This window comes from Melozone crissalis, unplaced genomic scaffold (genome assembly GCF_028551555.1).
Source record: "Melozone crissalis strain CALT ecotype California unplaced genomic scaffold, PUWL_Pcris_2 ptg000081l_1, whole genome shotgun sequence".
Lineage (NCBI taxonomy): Eukaryota > Metazoa > Chordata > Aves > Passeriformes > Passerellidae > Melozone > Melozone crissalis.
In genome coordinates this window covers 8,639,532-8,665,086 of record NW_026535858.1, presented here as the reverse complement: position 1 = coordinate 8,665,086, position 25,555 = coordinate 8,639,532, and the positions used below count along the sequence as shown (strand labels likewise).

At 43.7% G+C, this 25,555-nt stretch overlaps 1 protein-coding gene across 3 annotated transcripts in view; it reads right to left on the bottom strand.

Annotated features, from left to right (window-relative positions):
- Positions 1-24,421, bottom strand: part of TP53BP2 (tumor protein p53 binding protein 2) — a 55,397-nt gene extending 30,976 nt beyond the window's left edge. For 2 of the 3 annotated variants that reach the window (XM_054290446.1, XM_054290447.1), the window contains exons 1-2: positions 24,328-24,421; positions 3,207-3,354 (exon numbers count right to left, since the gene is read on the bottom strand). In XM_054290446.1, the coding sequence (XP_054146421.1) occupies positions 3,207-3,354; positions 24,328-24,354 (175 nt within the window). In that variant the 5' untranslated portion in view covers positions 24,355-24,421. Of the gene's footprint in view, positions 1-3,206; positions 3,355-10,069; positions 10,087-24,327 lie in introns of those variants that run through there. The other variant, XM_054290448.1, reaches the window with a different exon arrangement.
- Between the last annotated feature and the right edge of the window lie 1,134 nt (positions 24,422-25,555).

Genomic DNA, 25,555 nt, shown 5'->3' with positions numbered 1-25,555 from the left:
CTTTATACATGCACTCCTTTTGGCTGCTTTCCACAGTAGGCAAGGTAACTGTCTAACAGAATTCTGATAATAATAGGAAGGTTAAGAAATTTTGCCTTGATATTCACCAAATTTCAAGCAAAACTAGGAGGACAGGGAGAGTAGTAAACTTGTCCCCTTCAGGGAGCAAAGTGCCTCCAGAACAGTTGCAGCAATCTTTCAAAGTAGGCTTAATAAGGTCTGACAATAGAAGCTAAAATTCCTGAGCAAGTGTCAGAAGAAAGAAACAAGTGATGTAAGAAGGATCCCAGTAACTGAAGTCTGAGAAGTCGTTTTCCAACACAAATCTCTTGTTTCTATCCCCAGAGGTTAGCTGTCCTGCACCATGTTTGTTTTAAAGCAGTTGAATTTGTTCAGTGTAATATGCAAACAAAACAGAAATCGTAGTTAATCCTGGCAGAACAAGATGGAAAACTTTGCTGACATCGAAAATGAGATTAGCAAAAAGCTAAAAGTATTTCTCTCCCTCACTGCCTCCTCCCCTTGCCAAAAAAAATTCCTAAATATACATGAAAACATCTTGCAAATGCTTGTCGCTGGATGCTACACAGATGCTCAAGACACATTTTATCCAAAGCAACATGCATGAATGCAGTACTCAAATCTTTTAATGCTATTGAGATAACTGCATTTCTGTTAGCAAGTACAACTGGGAACTGTATTTGGAACTCCAGCAAGGCCAACTGCTGAGCCCTGCCCTTGGGTCACAACAACCCCAAACAGAGCTCCTGGCTGGGGGCAGAGGGGCTAGAAAGCTGCCCAGTGGAAAAGGACCTGGGGGTGCTGGTCAACAGCAGCTGGACATGAGCCAGGGTGTCCAAGCAGGCCACTGACACTCTGGCCTGTGTCAGCAATGATGAGGGCAGCAGGAGCAGGGCAAGGATTGTCCTCCTGTGCCCAGCACTGCTGAGGAGGCCACACCTCGAGAGCTGGGTCCAGTTCTGGGCCATCACTGCAAGAAGGACATGGAGGCGCTGGAGAGAGCAGGGCCATGGAGCTGGGGAAGGGGCTGGAGCATGAGCCTGATGAGGAGCAACTGAGGTTGTTCAGCCTGAAGACAAGACTCAGGGGAGACCTTATCACTCTCACAGTTCCCTGAAAGCACCTTGCAGCCAGGTGGGGGTTGGTCTCTTCTCCCACATAACAAGTGACACAACAAGAGGAAACAGCTTCAAACTGCACCAGGGGAGGTTAAAGGTTGGACACCAGGAAGAATTTCTGCACTTGAAGGTTGGTTAAGCATTTGAACAGGCTTCCCAGGGAGGTGGTGGAGTCACCATCCCTGGAAATGTTCAGGAGACAGATGGACACAGCACTTAGTGCCATGGTCTAGTTGGCATGGTGGTGTTTGGGCAAAGGCTGGGCTCAATGATCTTGTCAAGGTTTTCACTGTAAAAACTGACAAAATATTTTTTGTCTTAGATATCTGTTCTTGTGTGTCTCATGATGTCTCTGCAAAGACTCATCTCAGGAAAAAATTCTCTGCTTCACTTTATGTTTCTGTATCCAGATTATTTTCTTACACCTCCAGCCTCAGAAAGGCTGATAATTTGATGGTATAAATAAAACACCACATAATTTATTTAAAGTTCATTTTTCAGCTTAAGCAGAACATTTGGGCCCTAAGTACTGGCAGACTTCACTTGCCTCTTCCTGGAGGTGCTGTGCTTTGATTTCAGGACAATCTCGCTGTCCTTTACAGCAAATGCTACATCAGCATCTCAAAAGCCAAGCAAAAATCCAGATTCAGGAAACACAAGAGGAGCTGCCCACTCTGACATAGCCCCAACTTCAGTATCAACAGGAGAACCCTGTCCCTCACCACAACCACTTGTGCTCTTTCACAGGGTGTGGGGATTCAGGCTAACTATAAATTCAGTAGTTTTACCTAAATCTTTATTTTACTTCTCTTTCACTATAGACTTCAGTATTGTGTTAATTCAGACAAAGATGAACAATTAAAATACATTCCTAGAAGATCTCTTTCCATGATGAATTGTTGATTTTATTTTATTATCATTGATGAAGCAAAGCTTCTTTATTTCTAAGGAGGAAAAAAAAAATTCTGCTCCATTTTTTAAAGTTAGAAATATTAGAAACATGACATCTCTGTCAGAAGCAAGTAAATATCAAGAGACAACTCAGGAATCTCTAGCATTAAACAAACATCCATCTCAAAGACTTCTTTTAACAGATGTGAGCCTGAGATAACAGCAGAGGAAGACAGAAATATAAGCCCTTATCATCTGATTCTTTTATAATCTTGTTGAAGCATCTCAAAAAGGTTGGCTTAGACATAATTATTTTTCATTACTCAAAATCCTGCCAGGGATTCATCTATCTTATGCCTCTGGATGGCTCCCAGTACCCAGTGAGTACCATGGAGACAGGAGATAGTCCAGTGTCCCTTCCCATTTAAGCCATGAGACATTAGTAATAGTTTAAGGGGTTTTTTTGTTGATATATTCTCCAGTTCCAACGGAGCACGGCAAGTTTGGGAGATCTGAACTCCCAAGATCAGAAGAACACAGAAAAAGAAAAAAAGTGACAATGAGCCACATGCACAACCCCCTTTTCCACAGGCTTGAAAGGACAGCCAGAAGTAGCTTCTCCATCCTCCCTGTCACCCACTTTCTTTAGAGCACTTCACACCAGGGAACTCCCACTACTTCTGCTAACACACTCCTTCCCATCCACACTCAATGCAATTGGTAACACTGAAGGTGCCATCAGAAAAAGGAAGTTTTATTTTACCACTGCAAGTGAAAATGGCTGTGGGGAAAAGAAATTACTTTGAACTAGTCACAGAATTACCAATACTTAGTACCTCAAAATCCCCATAAAGACTGCTGGGATCCCACTGTGGGGAGGAGGAGGAAGAGAAAAATACTCTCTCACACCCCTCAGACTTATCTGAGTCACAGAAGGGCTGCACAGACACAGAAACATCTGCATGTTCAAGCTCCCTTTTGCTTTTCACTCAGTTTTGCACATGTGACCCTTCTTGCAGGTGTGGGTTATCACACAGCCAATGTGATGAAGAAACCAATGAAACGGCAATGCAGGAACTCTCTGGGACAGGATCACATCTTTCCACATCTGTCCATGTGCCACCTTGTCAGGAGCAGAGAAGGCCCAGCAGCTCAGCAGCTGCCAGCCTGACCTACCTGAGCCACACCACACCTCAGCCAGGTGGCACTCGCTCTCCCCAGGCTCCTTGCACAGCTCCACCACATCCCTGCAGGTTGTCTCGGGGGTCACTGGCACCTCGGTGAAGTGCTGCTCGTTGTTACTGAGGTACACGGTCAGAAACATCTGCAGGAGACAAAGGAAACAGCACGTGGTTACTTTCCAGCACAAAGGCAGGCTGCACCTTGGAGTCCCAGCCTGCTGTAAATGCATCCTTTCCCACACAGATAACATCTTATCAGCTACACTGGGTACAATTTTCTAAACAACCCCAAATTTCTTTAACGTACAAGCAAAAGAGACGCTGCAGAAGTAATCACCTGCTCAACTAAATTACATTGTGGAGATTTTCAGTTCAATCAAAGAGAATTCTCCCAGGCTTCAGGCCTGGGAAACTTAGATCAGTATTTTCATTCTTCCTCTCTTTCTGTTCATGTTGTTTATAGGTATGTACCTTCAGAGTAGGCTAGTCATGGTTCACCAATGGTGTGAAAAGTTTTTACTTTGAGACCAATCAGGTTTCACCTTAGCAATCCTGGTTATAAAAGGATGCCATCTCTTAATAAAGTCTCTCTTTTTCACCTTCTGAACCATGGGGTCATTTCATCCATCCCTGACTCAACAGTGTCAGAAGATTACTAAGTTTTAAATCTGGACCTGGTGCTCCTTCCTTCCCTCTTCAGGTGATGTGTCAGAACTCCTCTCACTTTACTACATGTGTACGTACCCTGCAATCATTTGACAAAACAGGAAGGAACAGTCAACTACAGTTCAGCAAGAGTGAAAAATAATGGTAATTACACCTGGTATTAAAAACCACCAGAGTTTACCACATAGGTAGTACCTATTCCTTCCACGTAGGTAGTGAAGTGGAAACACAATTGGCATTTCTGTAGCACATTTCGTAGAAAAGTTCCTAAAACCCAAGTCAACTTGCTGTGCTCTTAGTCTCAGCCTGAAAACAACGTCATCCCCCAAACCCCATTCCCAAAAAACCAAGGATATTTTACTTGGCTTCCTCTTCACAGCTGGAGAAGGCTCCTTATCTTTGTTTTTTCTGTTTATACACACCACACAGATGTTCTGGCTTGTGTCTTTCCTGCCACAACTACTAAACAAGCACTCTAAAAAGGCAGTGGCCATATCTGATAGAAAACATTGATGATTACTGCCTCTGAGCACCATCTCACTACATGCTATTAATATTAAACTGCTATCAAAGTTTAGCTGCCAGCTAAAAATTAATGTCAGTTCTCTTGAGACCAATTCTCAACTTCAGTCTCAACTGGCTGTTACTCACATGGCCCCCAGCAAGGCAAAAAAAATCAAATATATCCAGAAAGCAATTGCTCCACTAAGCATTTGCAACAGCAACCTAAACAATTCAGGATTTTTCATACAGATGGGAAAGGTGCTTTCTCAAGAAAAGACACAAATCCTTGCCTGTCCTCATTTCTAAAGGGTGAAGGGGATATACATCCTTAGGAGCAAGAGTTCAAAAGGTCAAAGAGGAGGAAAAGGAGGCCAAATCAAACAAGAGGGGAGAGGTACAAATATCGTTCTAAGTGAATTTAAATCATCATTTTTTAAAAGTAACAAAACCATTACTACATGCACTATTTTTGTGATTTTGTGTAAATACTATGGAATTAGAGATTTTAATGCCTTTGCAAAAAGAAATTCAGCCTCATCTGTTTCACAGCTTTAGGAATCTGCTGCAGGAGACTCTCAGGGAATACAACCATGCACATGCACATTCCTGATGTCTCCAAAGCCTTTCCAGGGCTATTCTGAGTGCCAAGATCCCCTTCAACCCTATATGAGAGAGTGCCTTTACTCTTTCAAAAGCTTTGACAAAAGCACTCCAGACTCTGCACATCTTGTTACACAGACTGCAGGTATGTGACCCACTCCTGGCAGTGCAAACACTGACAAACAGTGTTTTCTGAGCCCTGGCACTACACCAAGAACACAGAATTTCTGACCACTGGTTTTGCCCAGCTCCCCAACACAAAGGTTTCTGATCAATTCCTGAACACCTTCTACAAACATTCACAGAGAGGAAAAAGCTGAAAGCAAGCTCAAAACTGCCTGATGGCTACATTACCCACCCATTTCCTTGGCACTTTATGGGAGGGGAAAAAACCCCAAGAAACCAATAAGAAAACCAAACAAAAAGCCAAACTTGGAGCTTGTAAGGAGAGAGAATGTGGAGGTAGGTTAAGATCAGTGTAGCACACACTTACTATATAGTGAAGATGAGCACAGTGGGTTCCGCTGTTGACAGCACAAGGAGGTAGTGACCTAAATTAAGGGACAAAGCTGTCCAAGCAGGAACTCTGACACTTGGCTTTAATCTCTTGTCACAGAACATGTTACAGTGTTTCTGACTCCCCTAGAGGAGCCTGGCAGTGAAGGATGTCAGTGCGGCCAGGTAAGAATATCTCTCAACCACAATTACTGGGGCAGAAAAGTATAAAATAAAAAAGAAGTTCCCAAATAGATTTACAGCAGTTTATGCAGGTGTGTAAAACATTTCAACCTTTCACATTTAATGCTGTACAACCTTGTATTCAGAACAGGAATGCCATTCAGAAATGGCACAGGCTGTGCGTCTGCAACAACATTTGTTAATTTAAAAGATGAGCTCACAGATGGGAATTAAGAGAAAATTATACAAACCATGGCATTATACACAAAGCAGACCTAATTTGACCCTAGCTGGGCTGTTCACTCTTCAGTGTGCCTGTCTATATCCAGTTGTTAATCCTTGGGATTTAGCAATACAGACACTACACAGGAAGGATCACGAGTGGCCATTTCCATCCACAATGCTCAGGATAATTACTAATACATTAAGCCAAGAGCACTCAGACCTGCTGTGTGGGGCCATTTCTGGGACTTGGGAGTGTCTTCATTACCTCTAGAAACCAAGGAAAGGAAAAGCAACCAAACTGCAAATTCCCTAAAAAACATATCTTCAAGTCCTTAGAGTCTAAAGCAACTAAAACGTTATGATAATGATGTTATCTCATCCTGCTTCCCTTCAGCTCCAGGGGCAATGCCGAGATGATCAAGTTCTGTGAGTATTTGTTCTATTCTTGCACCAAATGGTGTCACATTTGTCACCACCACTGCCTGCTCACCTGCAAGGCCTCCTGGGGTACCCTGGACACACTGGAGCTGAGGGCAAGCTGACCAGAGAGCATCCATCACAGAGATGCCTCTTCCCAGAGAGGTGAAGAAGGGAAAGATGAAGAAGCTGATGTGAACCAAATGCCTGCTGCGATTTCTCAGTGCTGCTCATCGCCCTTGGTGGCTGCTGGGGCTGGCACCACCCCAAACTGGGATCCCCAGGACTCACTCCTGCTCCCTTTGGGAATGGTTCAACTGTGCCATTCATTACCCACCCCAGCAGTTAGTTTGTATCACTGTTTTATTGCTGTGCGGCAACAAGAAACAAAGGACATGAGTGCTCTCAGGACACTTTGTTGATAAACTGGAATCCTTATATTAAACAGTTTCTCACTCCTCCCTGAAACTGAAGGTGCTAAGACATTTGTATACAAACATGCAGCAATTTCAGAGGGGAAAAAAACCAACATCCGAAAAATTCAGTTTCAAGCTAGAAACTAGGCATAAATGAAGCACTTGATTTAAAAAAAAAAAAACAAGGAAGACAAATTTCAATCAGATGTTGTATTTTTTTTAAAGATAGCATGAAAGCAACTACTGAAACATCTGATAATTCCATACAGCCTTGGATGAGGGTTTTTCTCTCCTTTACAAAAATTGAGTTTTATGAATTCCCAGCACACACACCAAGCATTTTTTGAACAGGACTCAGATCCCTAATTTAAGGTCTAAACTAAAAGATTGCCCTTCTTTTCCCAGCCTAAAACCATGCTCACTGTAGGTACTGAAAAGCTTTAAAATATAAAAGCACTGCAGTACTTTGGCATACTGGGGAGAAGCCAGGGGTGTTGGGAGAAACCAGGGGTGTTGTGCATCTACTGAAGCAGTTCCTTTTAAAATCCCATCAGAAATTCCAGCTGACTCTGCTCCAGCTTAGAAAATAGAAGTTTGCAGTTATGGAGCCACCAAACGAGGCAGTTCGATCGGCTGCACCAAGGACACCAGAGGAAGCCCAAGGTCACAGGAGCTGAAGCAGGGGAGAATTTTTTAAGGAATCACTGCAGTGCTTGACTTCCAAACAGCTGGATGGAAAAGCAGAGTACTGGACATAAAGGACTTCGTGTCCCAAAAAAGCCTGACACCTCAGTCACAAATATTGCAAATCAAAAGTGACTCTGACAAAGGGGAGAGAGAATGATGGATCTGACTTTATTACTAGAATTATATAGAAGAATAATTCTTCTATATAATGAGAAGAATTATTATTAGAAGGTTAATTAATTACCTTATTATACTATGCTATGTACATTTTATTCAAACTGAATTTGCTATGCGCTTTTGTTTACAACTGCACAGAATTGCATTTATTTCTGATTTTTTCGTGACTGTCCCATGACTTATACACTTTCTTGGCCCTGACAGGCCAAGGGAATAAAACATCTTTACTTTGGGTAAACAATTTTTATATTGCATTTTACTTTAGCACAACATAGGCACAGCAAGCAAGAGAGGAATTGTGTTTTCTTTCTTCTCTGCTTGTTTCATAGTTTTTCTTTGTTTAGAGGGCACGTGAATACCACAAGTCACAAATATTTCAAAAATTCACACTGGTGTGAATTTCTGAAATGTGAAATACAATTTGAGTACCCTCAGCACAAAATGTATCATTTTGCTTCAACTTATTTATGAATGAACTCCAACTACAGCCACTAAGTCAGGACTGTAACACACCCAGGAACAGGAAGGGAGCTTAGTAAGGAAAGCAACCAAACAGAAGCACAGAAGAGGGCATCAATTAAAGAAAATCATGGGCTATTTTATAATCCTCCATCTCTCTCCTGCACATCAAGCAGCCTTACCTCTGCTTCCAAATCTGACCCACTCATTGCTGAGCTCATCAACTGGATCATTTCATACAATTACACCTATATTAAATACAAAAGGTCTCAACATCTGCAAATACATTTTCAACTGAAAGTAAAATATTTGAGAATGGCTAGCTCTGTTAAAATGCTAGTCTATGACTCTATTTTGGCTCCTGCTTTGTTGCCACACAAAGCAAAAATTAAAAACAAAGTAAATTTTTTTTCTAAATCCAAACCCAGAAGAAACCATTTCCAAAAACTAACCTGAGCAAACACAAGTCTTATAATTCCCATCCATCCAACAAGATATCATTTCACATCAAAGGCCTTGAATCACTCTTCTCCTTAGATCAGAAGGCCTCAATTATTGATTAAAGTGGGGGGAATAGAAATGCAATTTACTTTTCAGCTTTGATGGTGTTTCTGCAAGGATCAGACTTCTCTTATTCCTTAGTTATTATAAAGCTGATGTCACACATCTTTGGAACTAAAAGGGTGCTAAATTGGATACTTTCTAATTCATACACTAATAGCATTCAAGCATTCAGGTTTCAAATATTCAGAACACTCTTATATGGGGCATGATGTAAATTAAAATACACTTAATTAACTAATTCCTGAAACTACCTGAGTTAAAAGGGACACATTTCCCCCCGCCCCACATTTCTAGGGAAAAATCTTAACTCTGATCATAAAATGTCAGCAATGGGCAACAATCAGCAAAACTCAGTCCCTTATAAAACATAATGAAGAAGAGAATATATTAAAAAAATAACAACTTAACCCTGTTTTTCACTATTGTCTGGATTCCTAACTTTATGGAGGCTTCCTGCACAGCATGCACTATACAACACAAACCATGGCATCTATTCACACAGTATTCTTCAGCTTCAAAGCACTTCATGAGCAGGAAGTCATGACACAAGCAAGCAGTTTCCTACTTTACAAGCAGGGAAACTGAGGCACACAAGGAGAAAACAGCAGAGCCAATCCCATTATTTGATAGCCAAAAAAGGAAAACTGCCTCTGGAAAATTTGATTCATTTTGTTACTCTGCATCAGGGCTAATAACATCATTCTGTAGCACGTTCTTTGTTAGCTGCATTTCAGACTGAAACCTAATCCCTTCAAGCACTCATTACCTGTGTTCAAGATTTTTTTATTTCCATAACACAGCTAAATAATGGTTTTAGCTTGCATAACAAATTTTCTCAGCTGTCATTTTTAAGGAGGCATTAGAAGTCGCTCTTTTAGGTCTTTTCAATGAATTTCCGTCCTTTTCTAGGAATTTAAATCCTGAACTACAATGTAATTTTAGAAGCTAGTTTCAGTTCACTGAAAAACTAGCAACATAGAAATTTTAGAATTAATAGATTAACTATCACATTTCAAGTACAGGTGAGAGAAATAACTGCTTTTACCCACAGTTTGAACTACTACTAAGCCTTCCTTGATAGATACAAAACCCCTCCACACAAAGAGTTTTAAATTTAAAAGTCTTGCATCTTACCTAGTGGGAGCAGTGATGCTGCACCTTCCCAGATGGCTAGAGAGAAATCAGTGGCTAAAACAGATATTTTTGCTGACTTGATGCAACTTTCTAAACAACAGAAAAGAGCCTGCACAACAGCACATTTTCCTGTTCTGAGAAGCAGCAGTCAGAGCTGGTGCAGAGTTACAGCTCTCCATTCAGTGCAAACTATACCGCAACAGAGTAATTCAGTGATTCTTCTGCATGAACTTCCCCAGACCCTGAAAAATCGTCCTTCCACAGGCAACATCCTCCCTAAAGATTAAGGTAAGCAAAAGATTAAGGTAAGCAAAGATAATAATAGACTTACTAGAACACAGGCACATGGGATGCCTGCAATCCCTGATCCTTTTCAATAAGGGTTCAAGAGAAATGCAGAGTAAAGTTTAGTGCTTGCCTCCAGCCACACCCAAACACACGGAGTTCAGCTCTTGCCATCTCCTCACACTCCACTCTGTTTATTCTGCACTGGCTTTGGGCCATAAATATGGGAAAGGAAGTTATGATGCAAGGTAGGTGGAGTACAGTAGGAAGTACCATGGGATTGTTCAGATTATTCCCAGCCTATATAAAGCACAGCCCTTTTCCCTTCTCATTGTATCACAGCAGAAAACAAGACTGAGCTTTTACTCTCAATGGCATGGTATTATTTAAATAACAAACTTACTTAAACAATAAGTTTGTTATGCATTTGTATTTTTTCTTTAGCAAAAAAGTAAATTTTTTCCAGGACTTAAAACACAACATAGATGTATGTGCATTTTGCTGCTTTCAGCTCATTTTTCCATTCCTCAAAGAGAAAGCTTTCCCCTTCCTGTTTTTCCTCCTCCCTCTTTTCCTTAGTGTAGAGAGAACAGAATGAAAGCCATCTGCTTATGGTATATGCGAGCTCAAGTGGGCAAAGGCTGTAGCACAAATGCCACGTTACATCTCTATCAGGCATCTGAATCATCATGATGGGAATCTGAAGAGCTGCAAGGGAAACAGCCCCAAGTTCTGGCCAAGTATTGTTACCGTCTGAAATTAATGGATGGATGTTTGCTCTCATTCTGCTTCATGGGCTGCAACCCCAACAACAGAACTCGGCACTGCAGTTCAGACCTACTAATGAGGAATATGCAATAACAATTTCCCTGCCAAATCTTGTAGAAAATCATTATCTTAGATTAGCAATTTTGATTTTGTGAAGTCTATCAGGACTGGTAAACACAGGATTCCTGACCTACATCCTCCCTCCTTTCAGCTGAGCATTATGCACCCAGTCTTTCAGAGCTTTCCAAACAAAGACTTTTACTTTGAACCCAAATTACATTTTCCAGTTTGACATTTTTCTTCAGGCATTTTCATACACAAGAAAGCAAAAGTCCTCCCACAAGCCAGACACCAGAAAGGTCTATGCAAATAAAGCTCAGTATTTTGGATGAACACTCAGCACAGGAGCAACCTAACTCCCCACTCCTTAAATGAGCTGCCATGTATCACACAAGGCAAGAAAATCTCAAAGGAGGCTTTTAAAGCCACCCATACTTTTACACTGCAAGGATCTATTGCAACATCAGCATTTAGTAGGAAAAAAAAATCTAAAAGTTTGTAGTGGGTTGACTCTGGCTGGATGCCAGGCTCCCACCAAAGCCTCTCTATCACTCCCCTCTGCAAATGAATCAGGGAGACAAAATATAATGAAGGATTCATACATTGAGATAAGGAGCTGGAGATCACCCCCCAAATAATGTCACAGGCAAAAGAGATTCAAATTAGAGATGTTAAATGGACTTGTGATTAAAAAACTCAGAGGAGGAAAATAAGAAGTACAATAAGAAGTACAATAAGACCTTTCCCCCACCTTTCCAGCTCTAGCTTGGAAAGAGCAGCAGTGAAGGGAGATGGGAATAGGACTGTGGTCAGTTCATCACAGGCTGTTCCTGCTGCTGCTCAGGGAGAAGAGTCCTTTCCTGCCACTGTGAGGGTCCCTCCCATGGGATAAAGTTCTCCATGAACTTCTCCAGTGTGAGTCCACCACCCCAGGTAAGAGTTCTCCACAAACTGCTACAAGGTAGGTTACTTCCAGAGCTCAGTGCCTCAGAGGCACAGCCTGCCCCACAGGTCCTGCCAGGAAACCTGCTCCAGCATGGGCTCCTCTCTCCACAGGTCTGAACGTCTCCTCTAGGAGCCTCTTCCACCATGGGCCTCCCACAAGATCAGAGCCCATTCAGAGCCTCTTCTGAGAGACTCTTCTTCAGAGCCTCTTCTTCATGCCCCTGCTCCAGTGGGGGTCTCCTCCATGGGCTGCAGGTGGATCTCTGCATCCCCATGGACCTTCCAGGAGCTGCAGGGGCACGGCTGCCTCACCAGTCTTCACCACAGGCTGCCGGGGAATCTCACTCCCAGTGCCTGGAGCTCCTTCTCCTCCTCAGCCAACCTTGGTGTTTGCAGAGTTGCTCCTCTCACATATTCTCACTCTGCTCTTCTCCAGCTGGTAATTATATCTGCACAACATATTTTTTTTTTCCTCCTTGCTAAATATGTTATCCCAGAGGTGCTGCCACTATTTCTGACTGGTCCAGCCTTGGCCAGCAGTGGGTCCATCTCAGAGCTGGCTGGAATTGCCTCTGCTGGACATGGAGGAAGCTTCTGGAAGTTTCTCACAGAAGCCACCCATGTAGCCCTCCCCCACCAAAACCTGGCTATACAAACCCAATACAAGTATAAAAACCAAACAAATTGGCCTGTAAAATATATAAAATACACCAATTTCAGTAGCACACGTAGGAAACCACAGCCTTTTACTGAGCACCCACATTTGCCAACACCAATCATCCACAGCTCATTCTGCTCAATACCTGAATCCCCTTGAATTTGCACCAATGTAGTTACACAACTGCAGAAATCCAGAGTAAACAAACCCTGCATATATTCTTCACATTACACCACACAGCAGCACGTTCACAGATCCCTGTCACTGCCATCTGTGCAGCTCCCCTCCTTCAACACATTCCCTTCCACCCCAAAATACTCTTTCCCTTTCTCCCCAAATCCTTCCTTGTGGCTCCTTGCAGACGCCACTTGTGCACTGCTGGACACTTTACCATCAACTCCTGCAAGCTGGCTGTCAGAACAGCAAGCCCACACTTGGTGTTTGGGCTTGTACTCTCGGTGTCCTACTTGCAGCTTGCTCCTCCTCCTGGAGCTGGCAAAGGAGAATTGGATCTTTGGAGGTTTGCCCCTTCAGGCAAACTCTGCCCCATCTTCTGCATTCAGCACCAAGTTATAAACACTTCATACACAAGCAGAATGAAATTAATGTTATTTTCAGGCAGATAAAAAAATTATACCATGTAATTCTTACAATAGATATGTACTATAGAAAAGGGGACCAGTCCAACTCATCCAACATAATCACAGGGAGGTTCCAGTTGCTCCTCTTCCCATTCTTCAGTATCAAAACACGGGCTGTTCCCAATGATCCCAAAGCCAAAGCAACATCCAAGCATAATGAGTGGGGTTATGAACTCAAGCTTAAGCCTGAATCATCTCAATTTTCTGTACTTACGTCAAACTCAGAGGAAGTCTTTGTACAAAAGGAAAAAAAGGTAGTAATAACTTCATAAAGGAAAATAAAAAAGAAAGTAGGCTGCTCTTGCTGTAATTGAGCTTCCCCCCATTGGGAATAAGTGTTATGGTTGCTTCAGCCTCCTACATGGCCAGAGGCCAAAAAGGGGCCACAGTAAATGCTCCCTGTGGGGACTTGGGAGAACTACAAATCTCAAGACAGTCCTTTAAAATGCAATGAAAAGAAAGCCCAGTGTTTTTCCTGGTAACAAAAAAAGATTTTGTACAAGACAAGACTCTTCCTGGAGAAAAGCAAAAATAGATATGCATCAGGGATAAAAGCATTTTTAACACCACCTACACCTAAACAACACAGGCTATCACAGGATCTGGCACCTTTCCCACCCACACCACACCTCCCACTGCCTAAGACATCAACCCTTCCTGGGTTTAAAAACTCTCCTTTTCTGCTTTTCCTGCCAATTTGCAATAATCTACCAATAAAAAGACAATCAGCATTCACACCAGGAAGCAGCTCCACCTCAGCCCACCAGAACACACAAGGCAAAGTCACATTTATCATACAGCAAGTGCCTGCCCATACATCAGGCACATTTATAACTTAAATTCTATTTACTGATACCAGGGGGCTGTGCTGGTGGGAGCACCCATGGGGGAGGGCAGGGTATGGAAGCAGAGGAGAGGAATGTCTTTTTTTGTGAGTCAACGTATCTAAAATGGTATTAAAAAAAAAAGAAAAGAACAAGAGAGCAGAAGATTTGTGATGTAACAGCAAGACAAAACAAATCATGTAGCAAGTCAGGGAAAAAAAAAGCACAGAACACTCATTTACTCCAAACCCAGCAACTTCACAGAGCTCTGTGCCAAACACTGCTGCAAACACATTGTATTAGTCACTCCTCTCAGGAAAACAGCTGTCAAAACCTGTGTCCTACCTCCATAAAACACTCCAAACCAAAACACTCATGACACACACAGGTAGGTCAGAGGACACACCATTCCTGTCAGCTGAAACAATGACATATTTAACCACACAGATTAATCCCAGTGCAGGAAAAGTCACAGGACACACTGGGCTGTTCTGTGATGCAAGCTGACCAGTCTGGCACCCTAAAATGCATTACTACAACGGTAAATTCAAAAGCATTTTAGCACATCACAGTCTGGGCTGACATCTCCTTTATGCTCCAATTCCAGAAGGTGCTACTCAGCCATCTACCTGCAGGACAAGCAAAAAACAAACCAAACCAACCCAAACTAGCAATTTCAGACCACACAGTACAATAGTGTGCTTATTTATCACCTTCAAAATCTGCTCTGTCTTCCTACATATTTGCTATTACAATGTAGAGGCTTCCTTGTTACATCTTCTAAATATCACCAGATTAAATGCTATGCTTTTGTTAGTCCAATTTAATCCTTGAAATGAGTGACAACACACAAAGATGGTGCAGAAATTCCTCTGTATTACCAATTCTCAAGGGAGGGTATGTGGCATTTACATTCTCTGAAAAAATCCCTTTGCCCAGGATTTTCCTCCTGGGAAGTTGAGAAGCCTCAGAGAAAAGGAAAACAATTCTTATCTCATTTGCTTCTCCTGTGTTGTGCTCACATGTGGAATGTGTTTGGAGATTGTTTACCCACAGGTGATTGTTCCATTGGATTCTGCTGTGAGTTGTTTTCACTCATTGGCCAATTGGGGCCAAGCTGTGTCAACACTCTGGAAAGAGTCACGAGTTTTCATTATTATCTTTTTAGCCTTCTGTAAAGCATCCTTTCTGTATTCTTTAATATAATATAGTACTATAAAGTAATAAATTAACCTTCTGAGAACATGGAGTCAGATGTTTCATTCCTGCTTTGTTGGGGCATTCCTTGCAAATACCATAATGGTAGGACGAGGATAAGGCATCATCTGACTGCTCCCCAATGGAGAGCTGAGGCACACCAAAACCCTCCCAAATCCACATTATTTCTGATTGCACAGCCCCATGACAAATCACCTCCACCATGGAAGTTTTTGGCTCCTTTTTGCCTTTATTTGCTACAAACCATCACTCAGGTCCTTACTAAATTCAAGGGGAGGCTACAAAAGCCACGTGGCTTTGGGTGTGGATGGAAACCAAAGGAACAAGACCATCCATTTGAGCAGCATCCTACTATTAAATTCATTAGGTGGAATGTCACACCACACCTTTGCAGAAGGGCAGCCCTTCCCAGCTCACCACCAGCTCTGGGTGGGTACACACTCCTGCTGCATGGCAATGCCCTTCACTTGTCACATCCAGGACACACAGCACTGCAGACAACCAACACAGCCACCAGCCATGCCAAAGCTGGCCAGCACAAAATGCCTGTGCTTGGTGATCACACCTATGTGACAACAGCTGATTTTATTATTATTATTATTCAAAGCCATAAAGGAGGAGTTTTGTCCTAGTTCTTCTGGGCTGCAACACACAGAAGTCATGAGTAACTAAGGCAGCAGCCATTCAGTTGGCACAGAGGACACACTGAGCATTTGCAACACAACAGATGGATCTTTGTTGTTATTTTGCAGGTTAAAAGCGATCAGTGGGGCTAGTCCAATAGCAGAAATGATGAATGGCCAGACAGTCTCAGCCAACCACTTTACAGTAACAAGATATGTGAAACTCCAGCAGAACTGGGAAGGAGAAATCTTGTTCCCTTCAGTCAGCCCGTGAGCCCAAGCAACCTGCTTGATCCAACCTTTGCTCCTGTGGAGCTCTACACATTTTAACTTGTATCCCAAACATTCAGGCACTCCACCAGACACTGCAGAAGGGTGGCAGATTGTAGAGCTGATCACTGTCTGACAGGTTTTATTTAATTGCTCTCACTCCCCACAGCTCTCTCCAGGCAATAGCAGGCTCTGTGCAGACACAACTGAGAAGTGAAGGGACAACAGTTCAGCAGGGCAAGGCAGCAGAGCTTGCTGGATGGCTTTTGGCTTTGCAGGTTGTCACCAAAGTCATGACAGTAAACAACACAGTGTTGTACAGAATGGTGGCTGCTTAGGTGATGTCACACCTATTTTAAATGAATTAAACAGAGCAAAGTTTAAACAAATAACATTCATATTATGCCAGGCTCCTCTCACTTCAAGAGCTTCAGAGGTTGTCCCTTTCAGCCTGGTACTACTTGGCTGCTCATTCAGCTTCCCTGGAGGTAGAAAACCTTCTCTTAGCCAACAGTGCTAAATACTATTTGCAAGAGAAGTAGCCTAAATAACAATGTTTTTTGTGCAACACTGGTAAATCGCTCTGAGAAGGGCTTTGTGGGCAAGACTACGGACAGCACAGAGGGACATGAGTGCAGAGGCAAGAAGCACAGAGTGCTGTGCCCGTGGCTTCCCTGCACAGACCTTCCCTTGCAGCAGAATCTGTTCTCAAAAGGCTGGAAGATGCAGCATGGAGAGGCCACAGGACAGCAACACTTCAGGAACACAGCCTGGACGTGAGCCATGGCAGAGTCCCTCTGCCACCTTGGTATTTCACAGGAGAGCTCCCTGCCATTCCTCTGGGAGGTCTGGTCCATTTTGCCTGGTCCCTTGCACCCTGCCTTGCACAACTCAGTGACACCACCCTCACTCCACGACAGCCAGAATTCAGATATTCCCTGCTGTGTCAGCTTCTCCAGAACAATTAATTATGTTGAGAGACACACAGTTGTACTACAGCTGAGACCAGAGAAGCTCTAACAAATTCTAGGAATGCCATCCTTTACAGGGTCTTCCCTGGCTTAGGATATCCAAAGATGGCAGGAAAAGGTTTCATGTGTCTGGAGAAATCAGGCAGGAGCCAACAATCACTGATGTCATCTTATTGCAAAAGTTCCATACCTTCTTGGTGAGTTCTCATGGTCAGCTCCTCACAGCACTGACTTCTTCACAGCACAGCCAACAAACTCCAACTCTCCTCACCCAGCTCACCCACTCTTTTGTGGCACTCATCATTATTGGACACAGCTGTGCCCTGTTAAGGGCAGGGCTGTTCCTAATCTTTGGTGATTGGTACAGCTGCAACTCCTCAGGTGTGAGATTACCTTCTGCACTATTCTCTTACATTCTATCCCTCCACAAATCACTGCTCTGTGTGATTCAGACACTGACCTAGGTAAGATTCTGCATTCAGCACAGCAAACACTGAGAGAGCAGAGTGAAAAAGGTGTGTGCACACTCCTAAAAAAAAAAAAAAAAAAAAAAAGGAGAAAGTGCACTAGAGCACTAGACAAGTCACCACTCAGGCAGCAGGGAAATTAGCAAGTTATAACTGTGCACAAGTATGCCAGAAACAGCTGAGTAAGAGACCCAGCTACAGGGAGTAAAAGCTCTCCTCTAAATTCATATTATTTGCTAGCCCAGCCAAGTTGCACAACTTCAGGTTTGCTCAGCAAAACTAAGGAATAGGAGCATGAGAGTCCTGTGTCTTGCTGAAGAGGCCTGTGGCTACTGAAATTCAGGAAGGGGACAGTCACTTTGTAGAAGGTGAAGCCTCCATACCTTGAGAATGCAAGAAGGATAAACTACAGCAGTGCTTATGTGGAATCTTCCAGCTCCTTGTTCAGACTCACAGGCTGGTGCTGCACTGGAGCTACTGTGCTTTGGTGCAGAACACAGCTCAAATACATTAAAAAAAAAAAAAATTTTACTCTTTCTAAATAACAGAAGGAAAATTAAATAAGAAAAATACACAATTCCAGAGACTCTCCCTTAGCTTTCAATTGAAACAAACAATGGGATTTAACGCCCTAATGAAATAGAGGAAAACCAGTAATCTAGACTTAGATCTAAATTACTCCTTAAGTAATTAAGTTTCATAAAGTAGAAGCATCAAATGACAAGGAAAATCTAACTTATTCAACAAAAAAAACAACATGAAACCCACACACTGCTTCTTATCCAAGATACATCCTTAACAGTGAAACAAGAATATTTATTTTATGTATTTTAAAGGATTTGTGAAGCATCTCTTTCAGGGACCATTCTCAAGCATGGAACACAATGAATTACCACCAGAGCTCTCTCTCCATTTGTGATTAACTCTACAAATCATTTAAATGCTGATGTTGGATATGACAGACCTGTATTCCAGCTGCACCACAATGTCCCAGTTGGTTTGGCCCTACAGCTCCTCCACATCCCAGGCTGAGTTCACTGCGTGACCTCTAACAAATGACTCAACCTCCCTGCAGCTTCTGCTCTCTTTATTCAAAGTTATGATCCACAGCAGTTTGCATTTTACAGATCAAATGTTTGATACAGAATAACTCAATAATGTCAGAACCTTTAAAGTCACCTTCTTGTCAATTCTGTGGGAACATGTCCATGTTTTAACATGAATTTGGGTATTATCACCCAGGTACACTGTAGATAAAGGAATCAATTCTATTAGCAAGAGAACAAAATAAGTGATAACTGCAGTACAAGCTTGATTTTAAAGTGTCTATGCTTCACTTTGCAGAAGCACAAAATAAACACATGAAAAGGGTTTTAAAACAATGTAAAACCCTAAACAAATGCACTAAGTTTTCCTCTAATCTTTCTTTTAAAAATAAACACCAGTAAAAGGTAGAGCACTGCACACAGCCATTTATCAAAGGTCCATATCAGATTAAGACCAGGAAGCATCACAGCAGTATAGAATCAATTTGTACAGAAACTACATTACCAGCTCAGCAAAAAACTTCTTGGTATTAACACCACAGAAACAAAACCCAAAGGGTTCATCCTTAAAACACCAGTGGGGTCAACATCCATGTAATCCCATCCCTCTGGTGAAACATCCAATGAGTACAAGTGCATGACTAACCCTAAACAGCAAGATCCTGAACATTAATGATTAACTAAATGCAAACAGCAACAGCAGAAGACAACTTTGTGCCCTTTAACACGTCAGTCACAGTTGCTGTTCTGTCCCAGCTCTCTGCTCCCTCTCCATGAACATTTATCCCAAACTGCAGCAAGTTATCCAACACGGTTTTAAACAACATTTCAGGTCTTTCATGTTCCACAGACAAGCCTGAAACCTCTAAACCAGTGAAGCAGTAGTGACTAAGATAATTAAGTACACTTCACGTGATGTCCAGGATTTCTGGTGACCTTTACTCACAGTATCATCCCTCTGTTTGGGAACTGAACATCAAAAAGACTTTGCCTGACTCACAAGTGACTAAGCTGACAGAAACCAGGCCTCAAGATAATAAAACTGAGAGCAAAGAGAAGATTTATCTGCTCATTACCTCCTGAATAGGAGCATCCTCCAGTTCCCAGAGCACCGAGTACCTCTCACATTTCACAAGCCCAGACATTAAGAGGATCTTGGCTGTTCCTTTGTTCAGTGGGAAGGAAGGACAAGGAGGCAAGAAGTCCTTGTTCAGCTGTGCCACCAAGCCATAGCAGGCAGCCTGAGCCCACCTTGTCAGGGTTAGCCAGCAGGGAGGCTGTGTGGCAGCAAGGCAGGACTGCGCAGTAATTAAACCAACTCCGTAACACACACAGAGGGAGAGAGAGCAGTCCCCAAGGCAGGCTGCTGACAAGGACAGGGCTAGGCAAACAGCACTTTCAAGAGTTTCTCCATCAATAATTTGAAAGGAATGCTAAGCACACTGCCATGCCACTAGTTTGTTCTGTGGAAATAACCTTTATACCTGCCTTTTAAAGTCCAACTGACTTGCATGTAAATTAATGCCACAAAGCAGATCTGCTCACCAGAAAAGCAGAGATTCCTTCTGACAACATAGGAAGGAGAAGACAAAACAAAATTCTGTGATTTATCCATCCATCCCAAACTTCACGACAGCATATTAGCCCTCAAAAGTGTAAATGCAAGAGCCCCACGAGGCACTCAGCCCCTGAACTGTTCAACAGATTAGAGGAGGCATAATTAACTATTCCCATGGTCACCACACTTGATCTGGTATGAATTTGTAATTCTGCCCTTCCCCCATGTCTGATAAAAGCAACACAAAGAAGCAAAGATATTAACACACTGCAGTGTAATATAACACAAATTGCAGGTACAGTGCTATGGTATTAAAAACTACATAGGAGAAAATAAATGCATTTAAAACTACTCCTGGATCAATTATTCACTCAACAGAAAAAAAAGTTAAAAAATATCTTGTTGTAACAGCATGAAGCAAAAGGAGGGGAAAAAGAAAAAAAACCACTCTGGGAACCTCAAGGCAGTGTTTTCTATTTTGCATAACAACAGGTCAGAGTCTGCAAGGGAAGTCCAAGAGGTTTGAGAAGTTTAGAGCTAAGACAGCACAGCAAAACAACCACCTAAGCTTTATTTAGCATTCTAGACAGAATACTTAAACACTGAGTACCACATTAAAGTGTTTGAACATAGCATTAAAACTTTTAAATTATTAACATTAAGTGGATATTCAGTTAAAAGAACACTTAATAAACTAAATCCTCCAATTAGATGAAGATAAACAGCATACTCTTTGAAGAGCTCAGTCTGAAACCCCATTCCTGCACTGAAATCCATGAAAGGGGCCAAGGAAAACAGTGTTAATGACTGATAAACCTGATCAGAGATAAATAATTAAAAGACCACAGGAACAGCACTGAGATCCTACAGCTCATTTATTCCTCCCATAAACTCTGCTGGGGGTCAGTTTGTTTATAAACTTACAGCTGCTTATATTACAAAGCACAAGAGATTCACTTCTGCTAAAAGTTCTTTAGTTAAACTACCAGAGAAGTGCATCCTACAAAATTCCCAGAGAGAGACTACCTCAGTAACTCAGAATCCATACAGCAGCTCCAATTAGCTGCAAAACAACTTTAATTTTTAAATAAGGGTTTTTTAAAGGTGAAATGTAGAGATATCCACAAACTAGTGAGCATTCTGCAGTGAAAATATGTACTTAAAGTGTTCACTGGATGTGGCAACTCCATGAAGATCTCTTGGACAAGATGTTAGACTTCAGAAGGAAAGCACTACTCCTTGGGGTATCAAAGTTGCAGTGTTACACTTGAAAGTTTAACTTGATTAGAAAAGAACACATGGCTATCAAGAACTTGGGTGTCAGACATTTCAGTCATTTCTGATGATAGAAGGCAAAACTTACTAAGGAATTAAAGTGCTCTCCAGTTTGCCAAGTTAGTCCCTAACAATATAGCTGTGGGTCTGGATCCACCTCAATTTCAAGAGGCCTCCAGGAACCAATGCACATAATTCAAATTGAAAAATTAATCATTATCTAGATCAAAGGGGGTTGATCTAAAACTTCTCTGGGTATTAAAGGGTAGCTCACTCTACCACATCCCACATTCTGACAGGAAAAAAAAAAAAAAAAACCCAAACATTTATCCAGCATGCATAATGACCCAAATTATTTCTCAATACATACTCCTTTTAGGGTAATAATGTAAAATAAAAGGAGAGATACCAATTATGCTGTGGAAAAATATGCTATTTTAGAAAGTGTTTCCAGCTCCTTTTCACTGCTTAACAGTACCAGTCACACTCCCACAAGCCTTCACAGATGAAAGGTGAGACAACCTCTCACAGCTTGCCAGCATTAACCCTGTTATTACCTTCATCAGTACAGCTACACACAAATTACTTCTTAGCGCAGCCTCGTGCAGACTCTCAGCCCCACTGCCCTCACATATGGTTACAGCAGCAGTTGAGCTCTATCTGTCATTACCACAAGGAAAACATTCCTATTTCAGGGTAGTCTCCCAAGAGCATGAGTAGTTGTGCTGCTACAGCAATTTCCCAGCTTTTCCCTGGCAGCTGCTCAGAGGTGAATTCCTGGCTGGGCTCACGTTGCCTGTATTTCCCACTTGGGGAACAAACTGTGTTGTTTAATCCTTTGCCCACGCTCTCTTCTGGAGCACAGGAGATGGACTTGGAGCTGAGTGTTAAAAAAAATATATAGAGGATTTTATTTGTAGGGTGGAGAAAAGAAGGAGACATCTTAAACTTTTAAGAAACAAAACATTTTGTATATGGTTTAGGGCCAGCCTACTACTTTTCATACAAACAATGAAGAAAAAGATACTGAAGTTATGAACACTGCACTACTGAACAAATAAAAAAGCCCTCATGTCCTGTTCCCTCTCTTTTTCCAATCCTCCCTCTCTGCCCATCTCAAACTTTTTTTATCTGAAAAAATAAATGAGAGGTTTTTTTATTATTACCTAAAAGACAATGAGGAAATCTGGAGAAAAGCTTTTTAAGCTGAATTAAAAGTCCTAATACTCAAAATACTTACATTTTTATTCTTTAAGCCACTTATCAACCCTCACAATCCTTTCATTATTCGCAGTAAACACAATGTGAAAAGGTCGTATTCACCCCTTTATTTACGTGTTAAAAACCAGAATCCCTAATGAGTTGAGTCATCAACCAAAGAGAAGTCGCAGCCACCGGGGCAATGCATACTCTGGAACTTGTCACCTGCGAATGCTGATGGGATAAGGCTGCGCCTGTTTGTTTTCTCCTTTATTTGAACTCAGTGACAAGGAACTCACCAGCAACAGCATCTCTTGAAGATTTCACTGATATACGAGGGCGCTTACCTAGCTCAGTTTTGACATGGATTGAATCAACACCTTGTTATATTTACTGCTTGTTTTTCTAAGTTTTTACAGGCAGACAACACCACTGTTGACAGACAACACAGTGGCTATTTAATCTAGCTGGGTTCATATTGTGTCTGTTCCTCCCTCATTAGCTAGAGCAATCGTCACCCAGCCTTCTCTAGTGTTCTGCGAGATCAAATTATCGCTCATTATTTCCTCCTAATTGCAGAGGAAGAACCTCACACCTATAGCAAAACAAGCCTGCCTGAAACACCCACATCCTTCCAGCACGGATTCCCAGTTTCACCTTTCACTACAGCTCCTTTGATTGCTTCAGTCAGTTCCTTGAAGAGTTAAACTAGAAATAATCTTTAATACAAGAATGCTGCTGAAAGAACCACCTATGCGTGCAAAGCTACTCGGTAAGACAGGCCACACCGCCTGGGGGAGGATGGCAGAGACAACACTTGAAAGCACCCTCAGCTCGGACTAAATAGGTATTAAGCTCGTCAGGATTTTCTGTACATACTCCAGTCTACCAGAACAACAGAATATGGATTTCACGGGGCATCCCTGCCACTAAACCCAGGGATTTAGTGGCAGGTGTACCTTCAAAGGAAACTATTTTACGTCACCGCTTTCGCATATATTGCGCTCGAAACTAAGGAAAACTGCAACTGACAAAAACGGAGCAGTTTTAAAATTCATGGTAAAACTCCTTAGAGGAGGCGGTGCTCCGTGTGCCCTTTGAAAGTGTTGGAACAGAGACACCTCCCAGAGCCGGGCAGGTTTAGCACACACCGCCGCCAAGAGCTCCCGAAACTCTGTCGGGGAGGTGGGGAATACCTGCCCCGAGAGCCGAGAGCTCCGCACCGCAAACAACGCGGGCTCCATCTTCTCCCGGCAGCCCGGGCATAGCACGGCAAAACCACACAAACCCCCAGAAACAGCACAGCTCAAACCAACTTTGAGAACTTCGTACCATTACAAATAAAAAAACCACCCAACCAAGCAAACAAAAAAAGAAGAAGAAAGCAGGATCCAGGCGAAGCGCCCACTAGCCCGCGGGAGGGCGGGGAAGGCTCATCCCAGCCGTCTCCCCCCGCAGCGAGCGAAGGAGAAGCCCCGGGCGCTGAGGGCCCCCCTCCACCCGCGCCGCTGCCAGGGCCCCGCGGCCCCCCCGGCCTGGCCCGGCTCCAGCGGGCCCGTCTAACAAGTTGATCCCGGCGTGAAAGAGGAAGAAAAGGAAAACCTGGGAGGGGGAGGGGAAGCCCCTGAGCGGCCGCGGAGCCCGGACCGAGCGGGGGAAGGCGGGCAGGGAACGCCGGAGGGAAGGAGAGTCGCCTCCCGCCCCCCTCCACGGCCGCAGGATCCATTTTCCCTCCCGCTGCCCCGCTCCAACTTTCCGCTCGCCGCGGCCCGGGACTCACCGGCATCATCTTGGAGCCGAACCGCATGGGGGCGGCCGGTGCCGGCCCCGCCACCCGGAGCGGGGAGCGGCGGCCCGGGGGGCAGAGGGGCTGCGCTGCTGCTGCTGCCGGGACGACCTGTTGCGGGAGGCACCCGGCTCGGCTCGGCTCGGCCCAGCCTCCGCTTTGTTCCCACCGGGAGCCGCTCTCCCGCCGCCGCCTCCACCCCCGGCTCCGCTCCGAAACTAACCCCGGCCCGGCGAGGAGGAGCCGCCGCGCCCCGCCCGCCGCCCACCCCCGGGAGGGGCCGGCCCACCTCCTGCCCCCGCCGGGGCTGCCGGTCCGGAGCTCCATGAGGGAGGTCAGACCGCCCCGGACTCGGCTCTCAGCGGGGCTGTGACAATACGAGAGCCGTGGGAGTCCCCGCGGGTCACCCGCTCCGGCACGGCGCTCGGAACGCGCGGGTTTCGGGGCCCCACGGAGGGCAGGGGCACACGGAGCGCGGTTCGCCCTGGATCGGCAGCGCGGGTGGAAACCACCGGGCAAGGTCACAGCAGAGCCTCCCCTAGCCTGACCTGCGAGCCCCTGCAGTCCCTGTGCCTCGGACAGACCGTCCTACAGATGCCTTTTAGCTCCTCGTGTACGCAGTCAATGGAGCATCCCTGCCCGAGGCACGTTTTCTTTTTTTGTTATTTTTGGTCAAACCTCACTGAGATTACAAAAACCATCCCCACGAATCTTTTGCACCCACTACGAGGTAGAGGAAAAAAGTTCTCCCTTCTTTGGAGCAGTGTGCAGGACACCCATTTCAAACCCAGGCACTTTGCTAGCAACACTTGAGAAGCTCAGCAGGGCTTCGGGGAAAAAAAATATATTCATTCAATCGGCACCGTTACAGGGCTCTCTCGCCAGGAAAACCAGCCCCATCTGTTTTACCTACTCGTATTAAAATCTTCGTAGTAATTAGGCAGGATAAAAGTGGAGGGGATTAGAAGTTCCCAGATGAAGGAAGAGCAAAACACGAACCTAATTTGTATACAAACAACGATTTTTCTAAAGCAGTAAGAAACTTTGAGAGCAATAAAGGAGCTTTGAGAGCCCCTTCCCGCAGGAACTCCTAGGCGGTAAGCAAGCACTGTTTAATACAATATTGCTGCAGGAGGGATAAAATCCCGGCCGGGCCGGGCCGGGCCGTGCTTGTCCCGATCCCGGGGCCGTTCCCGCATTCCCCCCACTCCCCGCGCTCCTC